Source organism: Gallinula chloropus, assembly GCF_964237585.1.
Source record: "Gallinula chloropus genome assembly, chromosome: 1".
In the NCBI taxonomy this organism is placed as follows: Eukaryota; Metazoa; Chordata; class Aves; order Gruiformes; family Rallidae; genus Gallinula; species Gallinula chloropus.
This window is the reverse complement of record NC_140085.1, coordinates 122,695,620-122,712,392: the sequence shown is the minus strand read 5'-3', so window position 1 is coordinate 122,712,392 and position 16,773 is coordinate 122,695,620. Positions and strand designations below refer to the sequence as shown.

The 16,773-nt window shown below is 44.5% G+C and overlaps 1 protein-coding gene across 1 annotated transcript in view; it reads right to left on the bottom strand.

Annotated features, from left to right (window-relative positions):
* RPGR (retinitis pigmentosa GTPase regulator) overlaps nucleotides 1-9,931 on the bottom strand; it is a gene marked incomplete at its 5' end in the record, with an annotated part of 60,215 nt that extends 50,284 nt beyond the window's left edge. Inside the window, 4 exon segments of the mRNA XM_084279552.1 lie at nucleotides 1,386-1,478; nucleotides 7,573-7,698; nucleotides 9,852-9,909; nucleotides 9,911-9,931. Coding sequence (XP_084135678.1) covers nucleotides 1,386-1,478; nucleotides 7,573-7,698; nucleotides 9,852-9,909; nucleotides 9,911-9,931 — 298 coding nt within the window.
* Nucleotides 9,932-16,773: the final 6,842 nt, after the last annotated feature.

Here is a 16,773-nt window from a genome sequence, read left to right as displayed (position 1 = left end):
TTCCTACTACCTACATTTGTTGCTTTATATCCTAGGACGCTGCCTTCAACTTCAGGGATGATCTTAATCAGCTCTTCAGAAGCCTGTGCTCTCTAACCTTCCTCCCATTTAGGCTGATCAATTGTATTTGATGAACCATGCAATATTTACAACATTGCTGGTGATTTTTTCATAACCAATTACATTAGTCTCTAGTCAAGTCCCAGAAGATATTTTCTAAGAAAACATGCAGCCACAACCATTTGCCCCCAAGCAGTAACTGAAATGTGTCCTTGCAACCCCATTCCCAAAGCCAAACGATGACTGAAAAGCTAGTGAGACTTTCTCCTGCTATCTACTGCCAAAAGAAGAAAGATACCCCCTTGTGACTTTTTTCAGTGGATGCCAAGTCTGGTTTAAATTGCTGTCATCTTCTCTTTGTCTTTTATTCTCTATTGCAATTTGACAGTAAAACCAAAACTTGATACCCAAACCATTTAAGCCAAGGTAAGAACCAATCTCTCACATGGCTGACAGAAGATGTGAACCTGGGAGTAGCTGCATTCTCCCTCTGAAGTGAAATAGAGGAGAAGATAAAGAGAATAGAATAATCTAAGTCAGGAAGGGAAGAGTTTGAACAAGCAGGATAATTTGTTTTTAACAATAAACTAACAGATCGATCTGCTCGCAGAAAGGATGAGGACAAACATTTAATGGTGAAAAGAAATGTGTTAATGGGATAGATCTGACTTGACATAAATAAGGGGATAGGGAAAAGTATTGACTTAGTTTCCTCTGACAAGATGAAAGCAGCTAGGAAAAATCAAGAAGACAACAGTGCAATGAAACGGTATTTTACAGCACATGAAAGAATATGGGCTTTTTTTTTTTTTTACTGCTTCATATAAATATATTAACATTTATGCCCCCTCAGGCCCTTCTTGCTAAATATGTAGTGGTACATGTAGAAAGTTCCTGACAGATTTTGTGCATTTATAAAGGTGCTTAGACAACAGTGATCCGAAGGTCAGGCAATGCTCTTGGAAGTCTGCTTTCTAACACACAGACAACACTAGAGAGACCAAGCAGCTGGTTAATGTCTTTGTAGTCACAATGAAGATGTGGTTTGTCAGAAAAGGCAAATATTGCATAAAATGAAAGCCCTCTGAAAAGACAGGATTGTATGTATCTGAAGTAATCTTCAGACACAAAAAGAGGCAGAATCTGAAACTGATGGAAAATCAATCCTTCTCAGCTACCTTCATGAGCTTCTGCACTAATATCTATCTACACATGATAAGCAAAGAAGACAAGATTCGGTTATTTTGGAACTGCATCTTATAAGGTACCTTTTCACAAGGGTCTCCTCCCAAAAAGACAAAAAGAAAATGAAAAATTAAACAAACCTTTAACACATGTTGGTTTGCTGACAGTGTTCTTTGATCCTAGTCCTAATTGGCCCCAGTTGTTACTGCCGAACATGTACAGTTTGCCATTCCCTGGAAGAAAATGCAGAGTCAGAATGCAGAGTCCACACAAGTGTTTCAGTAGCTGATACAAGACAAGATGGTCACTCACACTCTACGCTATTTGTTTCTGCCTTTTTGATGTAAAGTTTAAAGATTAAGCAGTGCGATATTTAAGTCTGAACAATAATTAATATTCTTGTGATTTTTCAGTTCAAAGGTAGTAATTGCATTATTTAAACTAAATCCCCAGCCAGAAGAAGGGACAAAAACCAGAGCAAACATCCTCTCCTTTAATTGCAGCACAGATGAAGTCCTCTTTAGATAATAAAATGTTCTCCTCTTGGACTGAACCTGTGGATCAGACCCCACAGTTATCTACAGACCTACTTGTAAAATAACAGCACATTTAACTGAGCACCCACATCTTTTACCCCAAAGACAGGACTGAATAATGCAGCTCTATAGTCAGTACAAACGCAAATTTGTAATATTCAGTTTACTTTATTGTTCAGGGCAGATATTTCTTTTACTGCTAAATGTCTTCTCTTAAAATTATTTACAAATTTGCACTTCTACAGAACATAGCTTCTGATAGATTTTCAAACGTGCTCACAAATCGTAGTAATTTATTGCTCTGCATATAAAGAGGGAATGCATAAACCCACCATGCAGTCAGGGAGCTTTGTAAACCTAAATGCAGACATTAGATTACAAACCTTCAACAGGAGTAACTCTGGAACTGCATTTCAGAAACTGGTAGGAGGTGTCACTGAACTTGCAGATTTGACCATTGGAAAGAACTGTTGTAATTCCAAATAACCAGTGAATTTTTAAGAGGATGGTATACGAACACGTGAAGTCTTTGTCATCCGGCACACAAATCAGAGCACCAAAAATGACTAATGAGAATACCTTAAAATGAATACACTTCATTTTTTAACTACTACCTTTTGTAAAGCTGTGAAGTTCCCACCCAAAGATAAAACCCCTGTTCCAACAGAAATCTTTTCAAAACCATAGAAATGGATTTGTCAAAGAAAAAAAACCCATCCTTTTCCAACTGTTAAAAGGGGTTTGTTTACTTTTGCTGAAGGTCTGCAGAGCTTCTTAAGTCAGACTCCATCACAAGGCTGCCACATAAATGTATGTCACCCTAGCCATCAACAATTACCTCATGATCACAAGGCATAACAGCATTTCTACACAATAATGCCAAAATATTATGGCTGTTTGTACTTCAGTAGTGTAGTTCCCAGTGGAGGTTCTGAATGTAATTTACAGAGACTTTGAAATATTATACTGAAATATTTAAAATGCAACAGAAATAGTCTGTTAAATAAATCCATTTATTTTCTTAAATAAAACCACAGTTAAAAAACCCCAACCAAACAACAACTAACAATAAGTAGCATCTAAAGTCCCAATGAAATTGCCAGATTTCACAGTGCTCATGGTGTTTTATTAATAGGATTTATATCACCATCCCAATTTTTATAATGCAATCACGTCAAAACACACGCAGAGCTGTCTGTCACTGGGAGCGAAACGCACCTTAAGAGGAAGAATTTTTATTAGCAAATGGCATCCCATATTGGTATGTGCTCCCTTGTATCCCTGGTTTATACTTTTTAACTGCCTTTAGAAGACAGTAGTTCTCCCATGGGAATATGTCGCCAAGCTGCCATAATTCAGTTTAAGCACATTCTCTTTTAGCCATTCAAAATTCCAAGAGGTCATGCTTTTCATCCTATAATCTGCTGTTTCTTGTACCAGTCTTTAAATTCTCAGGCATTGCTTTGTAAGTCAAGAAGCTTAATAAACGAGAGGAATTTTTTTTTTTACATTCTTTTTCAAGTGAGTGACAGCCTTTTATAATTTCAGGCTTCCACCACTTCACAATGTGACAAAAAAATAAGAAAACTAGGAAGCAGATAGAGAATGAAAAGTAATACACACTAAGGAGGAACCTAAACCAACGCCTCCAATAAAGCAACATTGCTGGGTCTGTACAGCAAATCAGGTTTTGGAACAGACATGATGCAATCTAAGCTGGCCAGGAAACAAATTAGAATTTTGTTTTCTTAATTAAGGCCCTATTTTCTAAATTGCACAGTGAGGTATCTCCAGTTACCACCATGGATGCACTTAAGTGAGAATTAATTCAACAGCAGACATATAGGCACTGATCATATTTCAAAACTTTGCAAACTCAATTTGCCTCTTGTCTTTCTGCTTCCACTTAGGTGCTGACACACACAGCTTGTGGCCCTCTGCCACCTGGAACTGCTGGCAGAGACAGTGCCAGCAGAGTAAGACTGCGACTCCTGCTGCTGCCCAGAAGCAACAAGGTATAAAGAAAAGGACTACTCAGCCCGTGCTGGTGCTGTAAACATAGTTCTAACACCGGTCTCCACCTTCATCCTGATGCAAACCTGGAGTATTTCTCCAAAGTACGTATGCATTGGTTTATCACAAGCAGATTTTTCACCACCCCTCATTTGGAGCTATTAGGGAGGCCTCAAGATGCTTACATCTGTAGGAACAGAGGATTTTGTGAGGGACTTCAGGAAAAGTATGTCTCCTAAGCAGTATGTTTCTCATATGAGTAACTGCTTTCACAACTCTTGATTCCTGGCAACACCATGTGCTCCCCTAGTTCATGAAGCACTACTAAAGGCATTCAGTCAGCAGGTGGGAAATCCTCAACGTGCTTCATGGTAATAGCAGGCAGCCAATTATTCCTATCAACTATGTTAAAGGTATATTTTATGTATTTCCCCTCCTCCCCTTGTTTTCTAAATTTTATTAAGGTGGGAGGGAAATAACACTAATAGTGTGCAGAGTGTGAGCATTTATTACATGGTTCTGTTGAGAAGCTCTACCTGAAGAAAAGGTAAAGGGTAATATTTTGGACAGAGTATCATATGCCAGGCACCACAATTTTTTGTTTTATATTTGTGGCATTTTGTGAATAAACTATGTTAACAGTTCATTTAAAATTCATATGCAATTTAAATACATCTCACAAAAACAGGAATGACATGGGGTTTGTTAGGCAAGTCACGATATTCTCCAAATAAAAGCTTTATTGAGCAACAAGAACAGTCACGCTTAGGAAATTTAGCATCACACAAACAAAACCAGCACAGTATGTTGCTTGCTCCTAGACATACCAAGTATCAACACAAACATCTTTCTCATTTTCTCTTTACAGCTGATGCAAAAGATACTGTGTCACATTGTGGTGGCCTGCTGGTAGGCAGAAAGAGTAGAAGGAATCTGGTGTCCAAAGACCTGGAGAGACTCCAAGGAGTCTGTGGTGTAAATTGTTGAATGTTTAATGCCTTACAAAACTCAAAATTATGAGCACACTATCTTCCTGTGGATCCATATGCACCTCTTTTCACTCCTACTTTCACACTTGGTACTTCTTTCTTCCCTTCTGCCCTCTTGTGTTGGGGGTGTCAATTCTCTTCGGGACTCTGAGTTCAGAAAACATGTCTTCCCATCATCCGTTTCCCCCCTTGTGAACGGGATCAGACTCTTTGATCAAGAGTGGGCAAGCTGCCTAGGGTTCTCTAATCAAGGCAAATAAACAACAAGACAGCTGTTAACTTTAAGAGTTTTGCAGAAAATAAAATTAATTGAAAGGTATTGGAAGGAGATTCCTAAACATATGTGTAACATCACCTACTTCTCACCAGCTCCCAACAGGATGAATAAATTGCTTTCCTAAGCCTTCAGTTATAGAATAGGGAATACAGTGTCAGTGTTCTGGGCCAAAGAATAGAGAAATGGGGCAAGAAGCATATGACAATTGATGCCAGAAGATGCACTGCTCACAACTGCATGAAAGAACTAAAGAAGAAAATGGCTTAAATAACATCCTGCTTAAACATTACAATGAAGTTTGTGCTAAAGAGCAAATGAAAAAAGAAACACAAATTTCTACCCCAAACTCCCAAACTGGGGAAGGAAACGTTTCTCTGGTTAGCTCAGAAATCCAAACCCAAAGATAGCAAGTACCTATCACTGTTCTTTCTATTCCAACATACAGCCACAGTGTGTAAATATCATTTTGGGCTCTGAACTCCTGGCCTAGCCAGCCAAAGAACTGAGTGTCTTGTAATTAACTTTACACTTGTCTTCCCAGAAGTCACATGGGAATGCTGATGCTGGATTAGAGGAAACAAGTATTTGAAAATTTCTGAATGTTTTGTTTGAATGAAAAATATTAGCTCCTGTACATTCTCTTCATTTGCTTTCAGTCACGATTCAGTGCTAGATGTAGCTGTCTCTCCTCCCCAAAACCAGCTTTAAGGAATGGTTTGTATCAGTTTGGGTGACTATTTTACTTCTGATTGTTGAGACATGCTAGTGCAAAACCGATATATTTCTCCTGGGTTTGAATCTACCTCATACTCCCACTGTCCCCTACACATGTAGGTCTCACTACCCCTTTCCCCCACGGGAAGTGGGGAAAAAAAAACAAACAAAGGAGGGGGGAATGTTGTGACCTGTGAGCAAACACTGAAAATAAAACGAAGCATGCATTAACACACACCTGCTTCTTCAAGAATGTTTCTTTTGTCTCTTCCAGGTCAGGTTCAGCTGGATTTCAAGAAGCTCCTGGTTTCCCACAAGGTCTGTACCCTTCTCAGTAAACTCATTATGGGCATGCACTTTGGAAGGTTTTATTCCAGATGTTATTGAAGTTCAGTGTAATTCACCAAGGGCTGTAATTCCTCTGTATCATCCAACTCCATCTAACAGCAGAAACGTGAAGTGCACATGGGCATGCACATGTGTGAAGAACAAACGAGGGCCAAAGGTTTTCTGTTTCCCCTCTTCATTTTTTTGTATGACTTCTGCCATTTCTCTATCCTTGCTCATCGTTGACCTTCATTTTTGCCTCCACTTTACAACATCCAAACCTACTTTTTGGTACCAAAGAAATTTCATCCTCCTGGCCATGGGCAGGGACACACTACACAAAGCCACATCCAACTTGGCCTTGGACACTGCCACAGAGGGGGCAGCCACAGCTTCTCTGGGCAGCCTGTGCCAGGGCCTCACTACCCCCACAGGGAAGAATTTCTTCCTATTATCTAAATTAACCCCCCTTCATCTTAAAGCCTTTAACAGTTTGTAAAAATCCCTCTCTTGCTTTCTTGTAGGCCCCCTCCAGGTATTGGAAGGCTGCAAAGACTCCGGACTTCTCTGAACTCTGCGCAAGCTTAACAATCCCAACTCTCTCAGCCTGTCTTCACAGGAGAGGTGTCCCAGCCCCCTGATCATCTTCACAGCCCTCCTCTGGACTCGCTCCAATGTAAGAAGAAACCCTCAACAAATTATTTCATGAGCAATGTCCAACAGGGCATTGATGAGGAATGAATACTTCTTTTTTTTAAAGTGCTGACAATATTAATATAAATTTCATAACAACAAAGTCTTATTATCAGCAGTTGATTGTTGATACACTTGCCACAAATGCTCATCAACAGAAGACTAGCCCCTTCCATGTAAAATAAACTGAACAAATTCTTCAATGAGCATGGTTTCCATCATTTCAATGACATGAAAACAAACATTAATACTGACCACTGTATTGCATCCTGAGCTTCCTTGAATGCTTCTGCAAATTGTTTCTGACTTCAGTAGGATGCTTTGAAGTTTTTTGAGTTGCTCTTTCAAGGGTTTTTTTCAGTTGACAGTTAATAGTAATTCAAGTCCTTGTTTCAGAGATACAACTTTATCTTTGTTTCAGTCAGATTCCTAATGAACTTGCTGACCACGTTCAACAGATACTGTTTACTTCCACAATATAAATCTCTACATTTAAGATTTCCTACTAAATACTGCCAGATTCACAAGAAACGTTCAGTCTGAACAAAGTCATGGTTACTCTGAGTCATGTGTGATACATCCAGTTATTACAGATTCCATCATGATGGTTCTTGGGCATCTCGTGAAACCCTTCAGTGACCTCACGCTAATTTCCAACCGTTCCCACAGAACAGTCCTCTCTCCTCTCCACAACCTTGTTTGATATATTACCTCAGAATCAGCAGAATTGTAACCTCCCAAGCTGTCCAAATATGTAATGTCCATTTCAACTACTGACCTGTAACGATAGCAGTATGCTCATCTCCACAGGATATAAGCACAGGCTTGTCATTTTTGAACCAGAACTTGCTAGGAGTATTTTCTGCAAATCTGCTTTTTCCAAACGTGAAAACAGCACCTGAGTCTAAAACACAAAAAGATAATGTCAGTTTCAGAGAAAACAAATTTTGCTTCACACACTTTGAAAGTAATTTCCTATTAATTCAATTGCACAGTTTATTTTCCTGTATTTTTATTAAAAAAAAAAGACAAACATTTTATTCTATTCTGTTTCACCAAGACGACTTCATTTTCATGCTCATATTTTACTCCTCCTGATTATTCTTAGCCTCCATGAATTTCCTAATAGAACAGGTATTGTTGCTGGTATATTCTCTTCTGAGAATACTGTACATGTGTGTGTAAATATATACATATATATATTTAAAGTACACTAACGTACTTTACCACTATCCTCTAAGAAAAACTACTATATGTGTAAAAGAATATATAATTCTCAATAACTGACCCAGAAGGTAACATAAAAGGCTTATCCTGAAAGCAGGTGAAGACCAAGTTCTCATGTTTATACTTGAATTCAAATGGGTTTTCCAAATTGGATTAGAGACACACACACACACACACTGTAAAGAGGTGACAGGCTCCAAACTGACCACTCTTCCTCACCCATCTGAAAAGATACAATGATTTTAAAAACCTGAACAATAACAACCCCCAAAAAAGTCCAGACAGTTCTCCTGTCCTTGCAGGAATTGAGTTTTCTCAATTCCTTCCACTTTCAAAAGTGTCAGCAATGTTGTTCTAAAACACAGCATTTTAACTATTCATTCACCTTTTGGTTAAGCCTGTGGCTTGACACAGAAAACTTTAATCCTACAGGAAAATGAATGAACTTAAATAATTTGCCAAAAGCCACATAAACAAACAATGTGCCAAAACATAATTAGACCTCCTATTTTAAAATGCCAAGCCATCTGCTTTAAGCACAGACTAATTTTTTGGAAAAGGAAACATGAAATGAAACCTCTCCCTTGCAGGCAAGCCAGGGTAACGCAAACACACACAGTAACATCAGGCTGCTTCTGTAACATTACACATCATTTGATAGCAACGCTGAAACACCTTTGTGCATTTACTTTCAAAGACATCTACCAACAGGCACCACCTTGCAGTCTGAAACCGTGAATCCGACACTGATTTTGGGTTGATCCTTTAACGCAGAAGTTTCCCACGTTTGCAGATGACTTTGTTTTATGCATCGGGTTCGAGAGACACGTATAAAATCGTATTCACTAGCCCTCTACAAATGTTTCCCTTCCCCAGTTTTATTAAAAGAAGCCTCATGCGCCCGGATTCAAGACTTGTTAAGGAAAGGCTTCCCTCATTTCACGTAGACACACCTACAACCACAGACACGTGAGAAGGCATCTGAAGGCTGTTTTAAGCTTTGATCTCCATCCAGCCGGCCGGGCTGCACATCCGAACACGCTTGCAGCGATCCCCCTGGTACTCGCCGAGCTCTCTGGCTCACCTCTCCTTCTTTCGGAAGCACCAACTCAAGGGAACACACCCTTAACTCGGTGCACACACACACACAGACACACACAGAGACACACACACACACACACAGACACACAGACACACACAGACACACAGACACACACAGACACAGACATACACAGACACACACACACACGCACACACACACGCACACACGCAAAGAGCAGGCGACTCGCACACGCCTCCCGTACCTCACGCCCTCTCCGCAGCTGAAACCCGGCGTGTCCGGCTGGGAACGAGCCCCCGCGGACCGCGAGTGAGACCTCTGCTGCCGCGGCACCGAGCCAACGTTTAAAAGCCACCGCAGGCCAAACGCGAACTCGTTCCCAAACCCGCCTGCCCAACGCCTCACCGCTGCCCTAACCCCGCTGAGGGCGGCCAGGCTGCCCCCGTCTGACCTCTGACGTCAGCGTACGTAGCTCTCCCCAGACGCCGGAAGACACGGGCCCGAGCCGGCGGCCCGCAGCCCGGCGCCGGGCCGCGCCGCGGGGCTCCCGCGCTCGCACACCGCAGGGAGCTGGGGGCTGCCCCAAGTACAGAGCGAGGCGACCCGGGGCCGCGGCCGCACGCCGGGGCCGGGAGGCGGCCGCTGGGGCGCCGGTGATGGCGGCCGGCGCCGCCGCGGCGAGAGAAGCGGGCTCGCACCGCCACGAGCGGGCGCGGCCCGGCACACCTGGCCCACAACCTCGTTCCCTGCGAGGGGCCGGCACCACTCACCGGGCACCGGCAGCTCGTCCTCCTGGGCGGGCTCGGCCATGGCGGCTCGCGGCGGAGGGACGGCCGCCCCCGTGCCCCATGCACGGCGGCGCCGGGCGGCCGGAAGTAAACAGAGGCCCTGCCACGGGCAACGGCCATAGAGAGCGGCGCGGCGCTCGCCGACGGGGCTGCCGGCCGGGAGGAAGGCCGGCTTGACGGTCGGAGGCAGAGAGCGCCTCCCGGCGGCGGGGCGGTCGCCGGCTGCGGCTTGCCGTCCCTCTGTGCTGCCGCTGCGCTGAGCTGGCGGCTGAGTGTCTGTCTGTCTGTCCGTCCCTCCCTCCCTCCCCGTGCCGGGCGAGCACAGGCCGGGCGCGGCACGCCAGGCGGGGGCCCGCGGGTGTCTAAAGGAGGGAAGACGTCTCCCTTGAAAGACCCCTGCGAGCCTCCCCTCCAGCAGAGCTTCGCCTCCTGGCACCGGCACCGTCTGCTCGGCGTCGTCTCCGCCTCCCTCCCCCGTAGCGTGTCCCTGCCCCCGGCTCGCAAAGCGGCCGGGGCGCAGCCCGGCGCTGCCTGGAGCTGCCGGCTGAGCAGCGCCAGGCCCCCGGTACCCCTGTTAGCTTTGCTGAGTGGCGAGGCTGCCCTGCCTCAACAGGGTGAAGGGAAGGTGGCTCACAAACCTGCCACCGCTGGGGTTCTGCTGTCCTAAAAGACAAATTCCCTTGTTCGATGGTCTCCATGTCACCAGGGTGTCTGTGTGAAGGCCTCGGGTCAGGTGCAGAGGGCATTCCATCACCCACCTGGCCAGGGACACTTGGGTAATAAATAGGCCTTAACGACCTTGCCCCACGCCGCCACCACCACACCAGTGGGCCCAGGACCCTCGTTTTGCCTGGGTGTGGGGCCGTCAGTCCCTGCCCAGGCTGTGCTAGGGCCAGGGATCCCCCATGTTCACAGTCCCGTTCTCGTCCCTGGGGACCCACCCTGCTCACGCTGCACCCTGAAAATCCGTCACCTTTTTTCTGCCAACACACACTGCTGTGCAGATACTTAACAAACAAAGCACTGCTCCAGAATGGTATTGATACAGGTATGAGACATTGGGTGCGCTGCCAAGAACACAAGCCGTGCGTGGTGCAACAGGCCTCTGAGAAATCTCTATGTGTAGAGTTTGACCAAGGAAAAGCTTCAGCGTCAGCCCGTGACAGGCCCAGCCCAAAACCAGACAGCCAAAGTGAGGACTTTGGCTCTTGGGCTTCCATCATTTGCTCAGCGGCACAGCTCACTGCCTGTGTCATACACTTTTGTTTCTCTTAACTTTATTTGGGAGACCGAGGCAAGTTTAACGCAGAAGATGCTGTTGAATGTGAGGAACTTCAGTATTGCAAAACTAACAGGGACCAGCAAGCATCTGCTGCGACAGTTTTGGTAAGCTTATCCTTTAATCTGGTGTTCAGTGATATTTAGTCAGAAACCTGGAGACAAAAGTAGATGAATACTGTGAGGGAGTGAATGTTTCAGAGAAAGGCACTTTTCTTCCCCATTTTTAATGCCCTTTTGCCTCCCAAGGCAGCAAGCTCTGTGTCTCTGGGAGACCGGGGGATTTTCCCTTTGAAAGTTTGTGAAATGCTGTTAATTCTTTCTGTGGGATTCGGCAGCAAAGTCAAGAAGGAATGTTTCTTCTTGAAGTCAGTGTATGCTGTAGGTACTATAATAAGTATTTGAATAAAGCACACAAAATTTTTATGCACTTAGACAATTTACATGGCCACTACTTGGGGAGCAGGGGGGAAGAGAATTCTCTGCTTGAAGCTGCCAGGTGAATCTCCAGTATTTTTTGTCTCTATATAGACCAGAGGTGTGCCTGTCTCCCATGCCTTCAGAAGACTACTTTTATGACAGTGCTTTTCAATAAGCTGCTTCTCATGTTTGTCACAGCTCCAGAAGCAAGTTAAAAATAAAGACTTTAGACTTAATTCCACATCTTCCTATGTTTTATTGTTGATGTCAATAAGAATAGTGTAAACAGCATTACATAACAAATTATTTGTGCTAGAAAGCAATATACGAGAATTTCGCATTCCCAGGAATCCTAATATGCAATAAGTCATTGTTATTTATAGTTTCTACATTACATCAGATGAAAAACAAATGTTTTCCAAGTTCTGTGATTTATTTGCTACAGTTTTAGCCTGACTGATAATTTTTTATGGATTTCAGATTTTCACTGCTGGGAATTTACTCTGTTTAGCAAAGATGATAGAAAAGTGAGTTTGGAAATCAACTGCAGTAAGGCTGGTTTTCCAATAAAGTAATCAAATTTGTTAAGCTCCTCACATAAAGTTGTTTTTTAGGGTTTTTTTAAACATTCTATCAGAATGTTGGCATAAGCTTTCACCACTGTCTGAGCGTTACAATTTAAGCACACCATGGTTGATAGTGCAGGATAACCTAGGATCTATCAGTCTGTGCTAATAATGCAAAGCAAATGCTGTCCCTGCAGAAAGGAATAAGCCAACAGCTTGACCTTGCAATTCTGACTGTTACATTTTAACTTTGGTATGTTGTCCCATGCTTCTTCTCTGGAATTTATTTGTCCACTTCAGCCTCTCTTTCAGATGATGTGGACCACAGGGAGGGACCACATTTCTTGAAGGTCATAGCAATAAAACAGAATAATTATGGGAACACAGAGGTCAGGAGCAGACCTCTAATCCAACTTTCTGCTTGTAACCTAACAACAGCATAGGAGGTCAGATATGTCTTTGCTTAGCCACATCTTGAAACTCACCAAGGATGGTAATTCCAAACCCTCTCCGGGTAACCAGTTTTAGTGCTTCACTCTCATCCAGTGCAGAAATTAGTGGTGAATATTTCTCATTCCATTTCTCTATCATGCCAAGTGGTAAAACAAGACAAATGAACAGAATTTGGGATTAGACAGTCTCTAACTCCTTGGAAGGAACTGTAGGCTGCAATTAGAAACTGGAGGAGCAGCACCACAGCTGCTCTGGAAACAATGCTGTGAAGGAGAGTGACCAAGCAGCAAGCAATTGCATAGATTTTAAAACAGAGCAAGTTGTGGGTTTGTTTACCCTATAGGGAACAAAACATATATCCCAAACTGGGTAAAGTACCAAATTCCTGTTCCAAAAAATAATACAAATTTTTTAAAATGTCAGAGTTATGAAACTAATTTCCTTCAGGATATACACATTTAAGTAAGATCCAATCCCTTGAATATCAACTAAGAGCCTTGGTATTCAAGGCTGGATTTCAGCAGCTTTCCTTGGCAGGCTGTTTTTCATGCTATGGCAGAAGCTGCCTGACCCATGAATACCCAACCTTTCTTATAATGTGGGGTACATTCTATTCTGCAGCTGTTGAATATTAAAATAGAGGAGATACTTTTGCTACCTCCGTAACACCTACTTCAAATTAAAACATTGGGCAGTTGATTGTGTTGTGGTTTTGTGCAGTGGGCTTCTGGTGGAGAAAGGGGGCTGCACAGGTAGCTTCTGCAAGCAGCAGCTGGAAGCTTCCACTGGGCCAGACAGAGTAAACACCAGCCAACTCAGAATCACAGAATCACAAGGTTGGAAGAGACCTTTGAAGATCATCGAGTCCAACCATTCCCATCCTATGCTAAACCATATCCCTAAGTACCTCATCTACCCTTTTTTTGAACACATCCAGGGAAGGTGACTCAACCCCCTCCCTGGGCAGCCTGTTCCAGGCCCTGACAACTCTTTCAGTAAAATTTTTTTTTCTAATATCCAATCTGAACATGCCCTGGCACAGCTTCATGCCATTTCCCCTTGTCCTATCTTCTGTCACCTGGCTGAAGAGACCATCGCCCACCTCTCTACAACCTCCCTTCAGGCAGTTGTAGGTGGTGATAAGGTGTCCCCTCAGCCTCCTCTTCTCCAGGCTAAACATCCCCAGCTCCCTCAGCAGTTCCTCATATGATTTGCCCTCCAGCCCCTTCACCAGCCTGGTTGCCCTTCTCTGCACTTGCTCAAGGACCTCAATGTCCTTCTCATGGTGGGGAGCCCAGAACTGCACACAGTACTCAAGGTGTGGCCTCACCAATGCCGAGTACAGGGGCACAATCACCTCCCCAGACCTACTGGCCACACTGTTTTTGATACAAGCCAGGATGCCATTGGCTTTCTTGGCTGCCCGGGCACACTGCTGGCTCATACTCAGCCTGCAGTCAACCAACACCCCCAGGTCCTTCTCTTCCTGACAGCTCTCCAGCCAGTCTCCCCCAAGCCTGTAGCACTGCATGGGGTTGTTATGCCCCAAGTGTAGGTCTCTACACTTGGCCTTGTTAAACTTCATCCCACTGGTCTCAGCCCGTTGGTCCAGTCTGTTCAGATCCCTCTGAAGAGCCTCCCTACCCTCAGGCAGATCAACACTTCCTCCCAGTTTATTGCCCTCTGCAAACTTACTGAGGGAACATTCAATCTCTTCATCGAGGTCATTGATAAAGATGTTGAACAAGACCGGACCCAGGACTGAGCCCTGGGGGACGCCACTCGTGACCGGCCTCCAGCTGGATTTGGTTCCATTCACCACCACCCTTTGGTCCCGTCCATCTAGCCAGTTTTTAACCCAGCTGAGGGTCCACCTGTCAAGGCCAGTGGCAGCCAGTTTCTCAGTCTCAAGGTGGGACGCACCACTGACCAAGGCCAAGCCCATCAGCGACGGTCACAGCACCACTGGGAATCACATTTAGGGGAAAAATAAGCAAGCAGCTGCTTTTTGCCACCAAGAAGGGAGTGAGAAGGTGTAAGGGGCTGTGCAGACTCCAAGGTGAGTGAAGAAGTGGGGGAGGAGGTACCCCAGGTGCCAGAGAGAAAGATTCCCCTGCAGCTTGTGGAGAAACCTATGGTGGAGCAGGTTGTCCCTCTGTAGCCCATGGAAGATGACAGGGAGCAGAGATCCCACCTCCTGTCTGTGGAGACGCCCCACAATGGAGCAGGTAGAGACACATGAAAGACACTGTGATCCGCATTGGAGCAAGCCCCTGGCAGGACCTGCAACCAGTGGAAAGAGTGAGGCCCACACTGGAGCAGATTTGCTGAGGGGAGGCTTGTGTCCCCGTGGAGGACCAGGCTGGAGCAGTCTGGGCCTGAGAGACTGACACATTCTGTGATTTATGACTGCACCCCACAGCAGTGACCCACGCTGGGGCAGCTGGTGAAGAGCTGAAGCCCCGTGGGAAAGGGCTTATGTTGGAGATGTTCATGGAGGACTGTCTCCTGTGGGTGGGATCCCACGGTGCAGCAGGGGAAGGGTGTGATGAATGCCTCCCTCCCCCAAGAAGGAAAACAACTGGTGAAGAACTGAGTGAAACCCCCGTTTCCTGTCTGTCTCTGTGATAACCTCAGGAAGGAGGAAGGGAGCGAAGTCATGACTAAAGTGAAGTCTGCTAAGAAGAGAGGGGTGGGGGAAGGAGTTTTAAGATCTGGTTGTACTTCTTTCTCATTATCCAACTGTGGTTCCTCTGTGTGTGTGTGTGTGTGTGTGTGTGTGTGTGTGTGTGTGTAGTGTAGTCTAATAAATTAAATAGTTTTCTTTTTTTAGTCCATGTTGAGTCTGTTTTGCCCATGACACTAATTGCAGAGTGATCTTTCCCTGTCCTTATCTCAACTCCTAAGCCTCTCAATGTATATTTTCTCCCCTGTCCAGTTGAAAAGGGGAGTGATAGAGCGGCTTTGGTGGCCATCTGGCTTCCAGTCAGAGAACACTTATAGTAAAATATGTAACTTTATTTTATTAGTGATTGTAATCCTATGAAGATTAGTCTTTATGGCTTGGAAATGCACATTGTTATTATTTTAAATTGTAGTGCCACCAATACTTACTACTTGTCACACATGCAGTTTGGGTTGTATTTCACTTCAGAATCAACTTTCAGAGATGCCCCAAGAAAATACACAGGCAACATTACTCTCAACTTAGACAATAAGAAATCCAGTCCTTTACCAGCACGGTGCTATGGAGAAGTCCAGCCCTCCTGCAGTTTGGGGCCTGTGCAGAGACCGGACTGTGATGGTGCACATCGATGGGAATTCTTGTGGTGCTTTGTGCTCAGTGGTGGATCCTCTCGCAGTCTGCATCATCTCTGGAGTATGTTGCCCCAATATAGTCCCAGCAATATCAATCTACCAGGCATCTGCATGGGCTACCTCATATATTCTTAATGTTTTTGCTGTTACACATAATCCTTTTCACAGTGAAAAAAATCCTCTTAGTAATGGCAGTGGTATAATGTGTATCTGAAGCACTTTTAAGGTGTCCAGAAAGAAGCCACACAGCGTTTAGATACCTTCAGTTAAAGAAAAAATTCTGCTGCATGTCATGCGGTTTGTGTTGTGGTGTCAAGCAGACAGTAAGAATGTGTGGTACCATTCCCTTAAGAGCTGCTCTCTTCCTCTCTTCCAGTTTCAGCTGGAGCCTATGCAGCAAAATTCTGCAGAAAAAGACTTTCCCTCCAGATTTAACTAATGTAACACCAACATCTTTAGAAAGTCATGACAGGCCTACCCATTTACTAGGGCTTTTATTTATTGGAATTAACAGAGGACTGAATGGAAATTCTGGGGTTTTTTCCCCTGAATTTTCCTATCTGTGGGCTAGCTGCAGGGCCACCCCTGTAGCTCCTCATCAAAAACACAACAGGGCTCCAGGGCTTGGAAATTGGCAAGTGCCCTAACCGAGCCAGGTCTTAAAGGGGAGCTAAAGGAAAGCCTGATTGGAAATACAAAAGCAGTAGCTGCATTCAGTCCATTTGTTTGTATTGCTTTGGGCTCCATTCCATCAGATCAGCCTAAAAATGCATGAAAAAGCCATGTTTAGCTTGTACTGATCCAGAGCTTAGCAAGAGTACAGTGTGCTGTGTTATGCTAAGCAGAGCTGTAGATACAGTGCCAGAGAA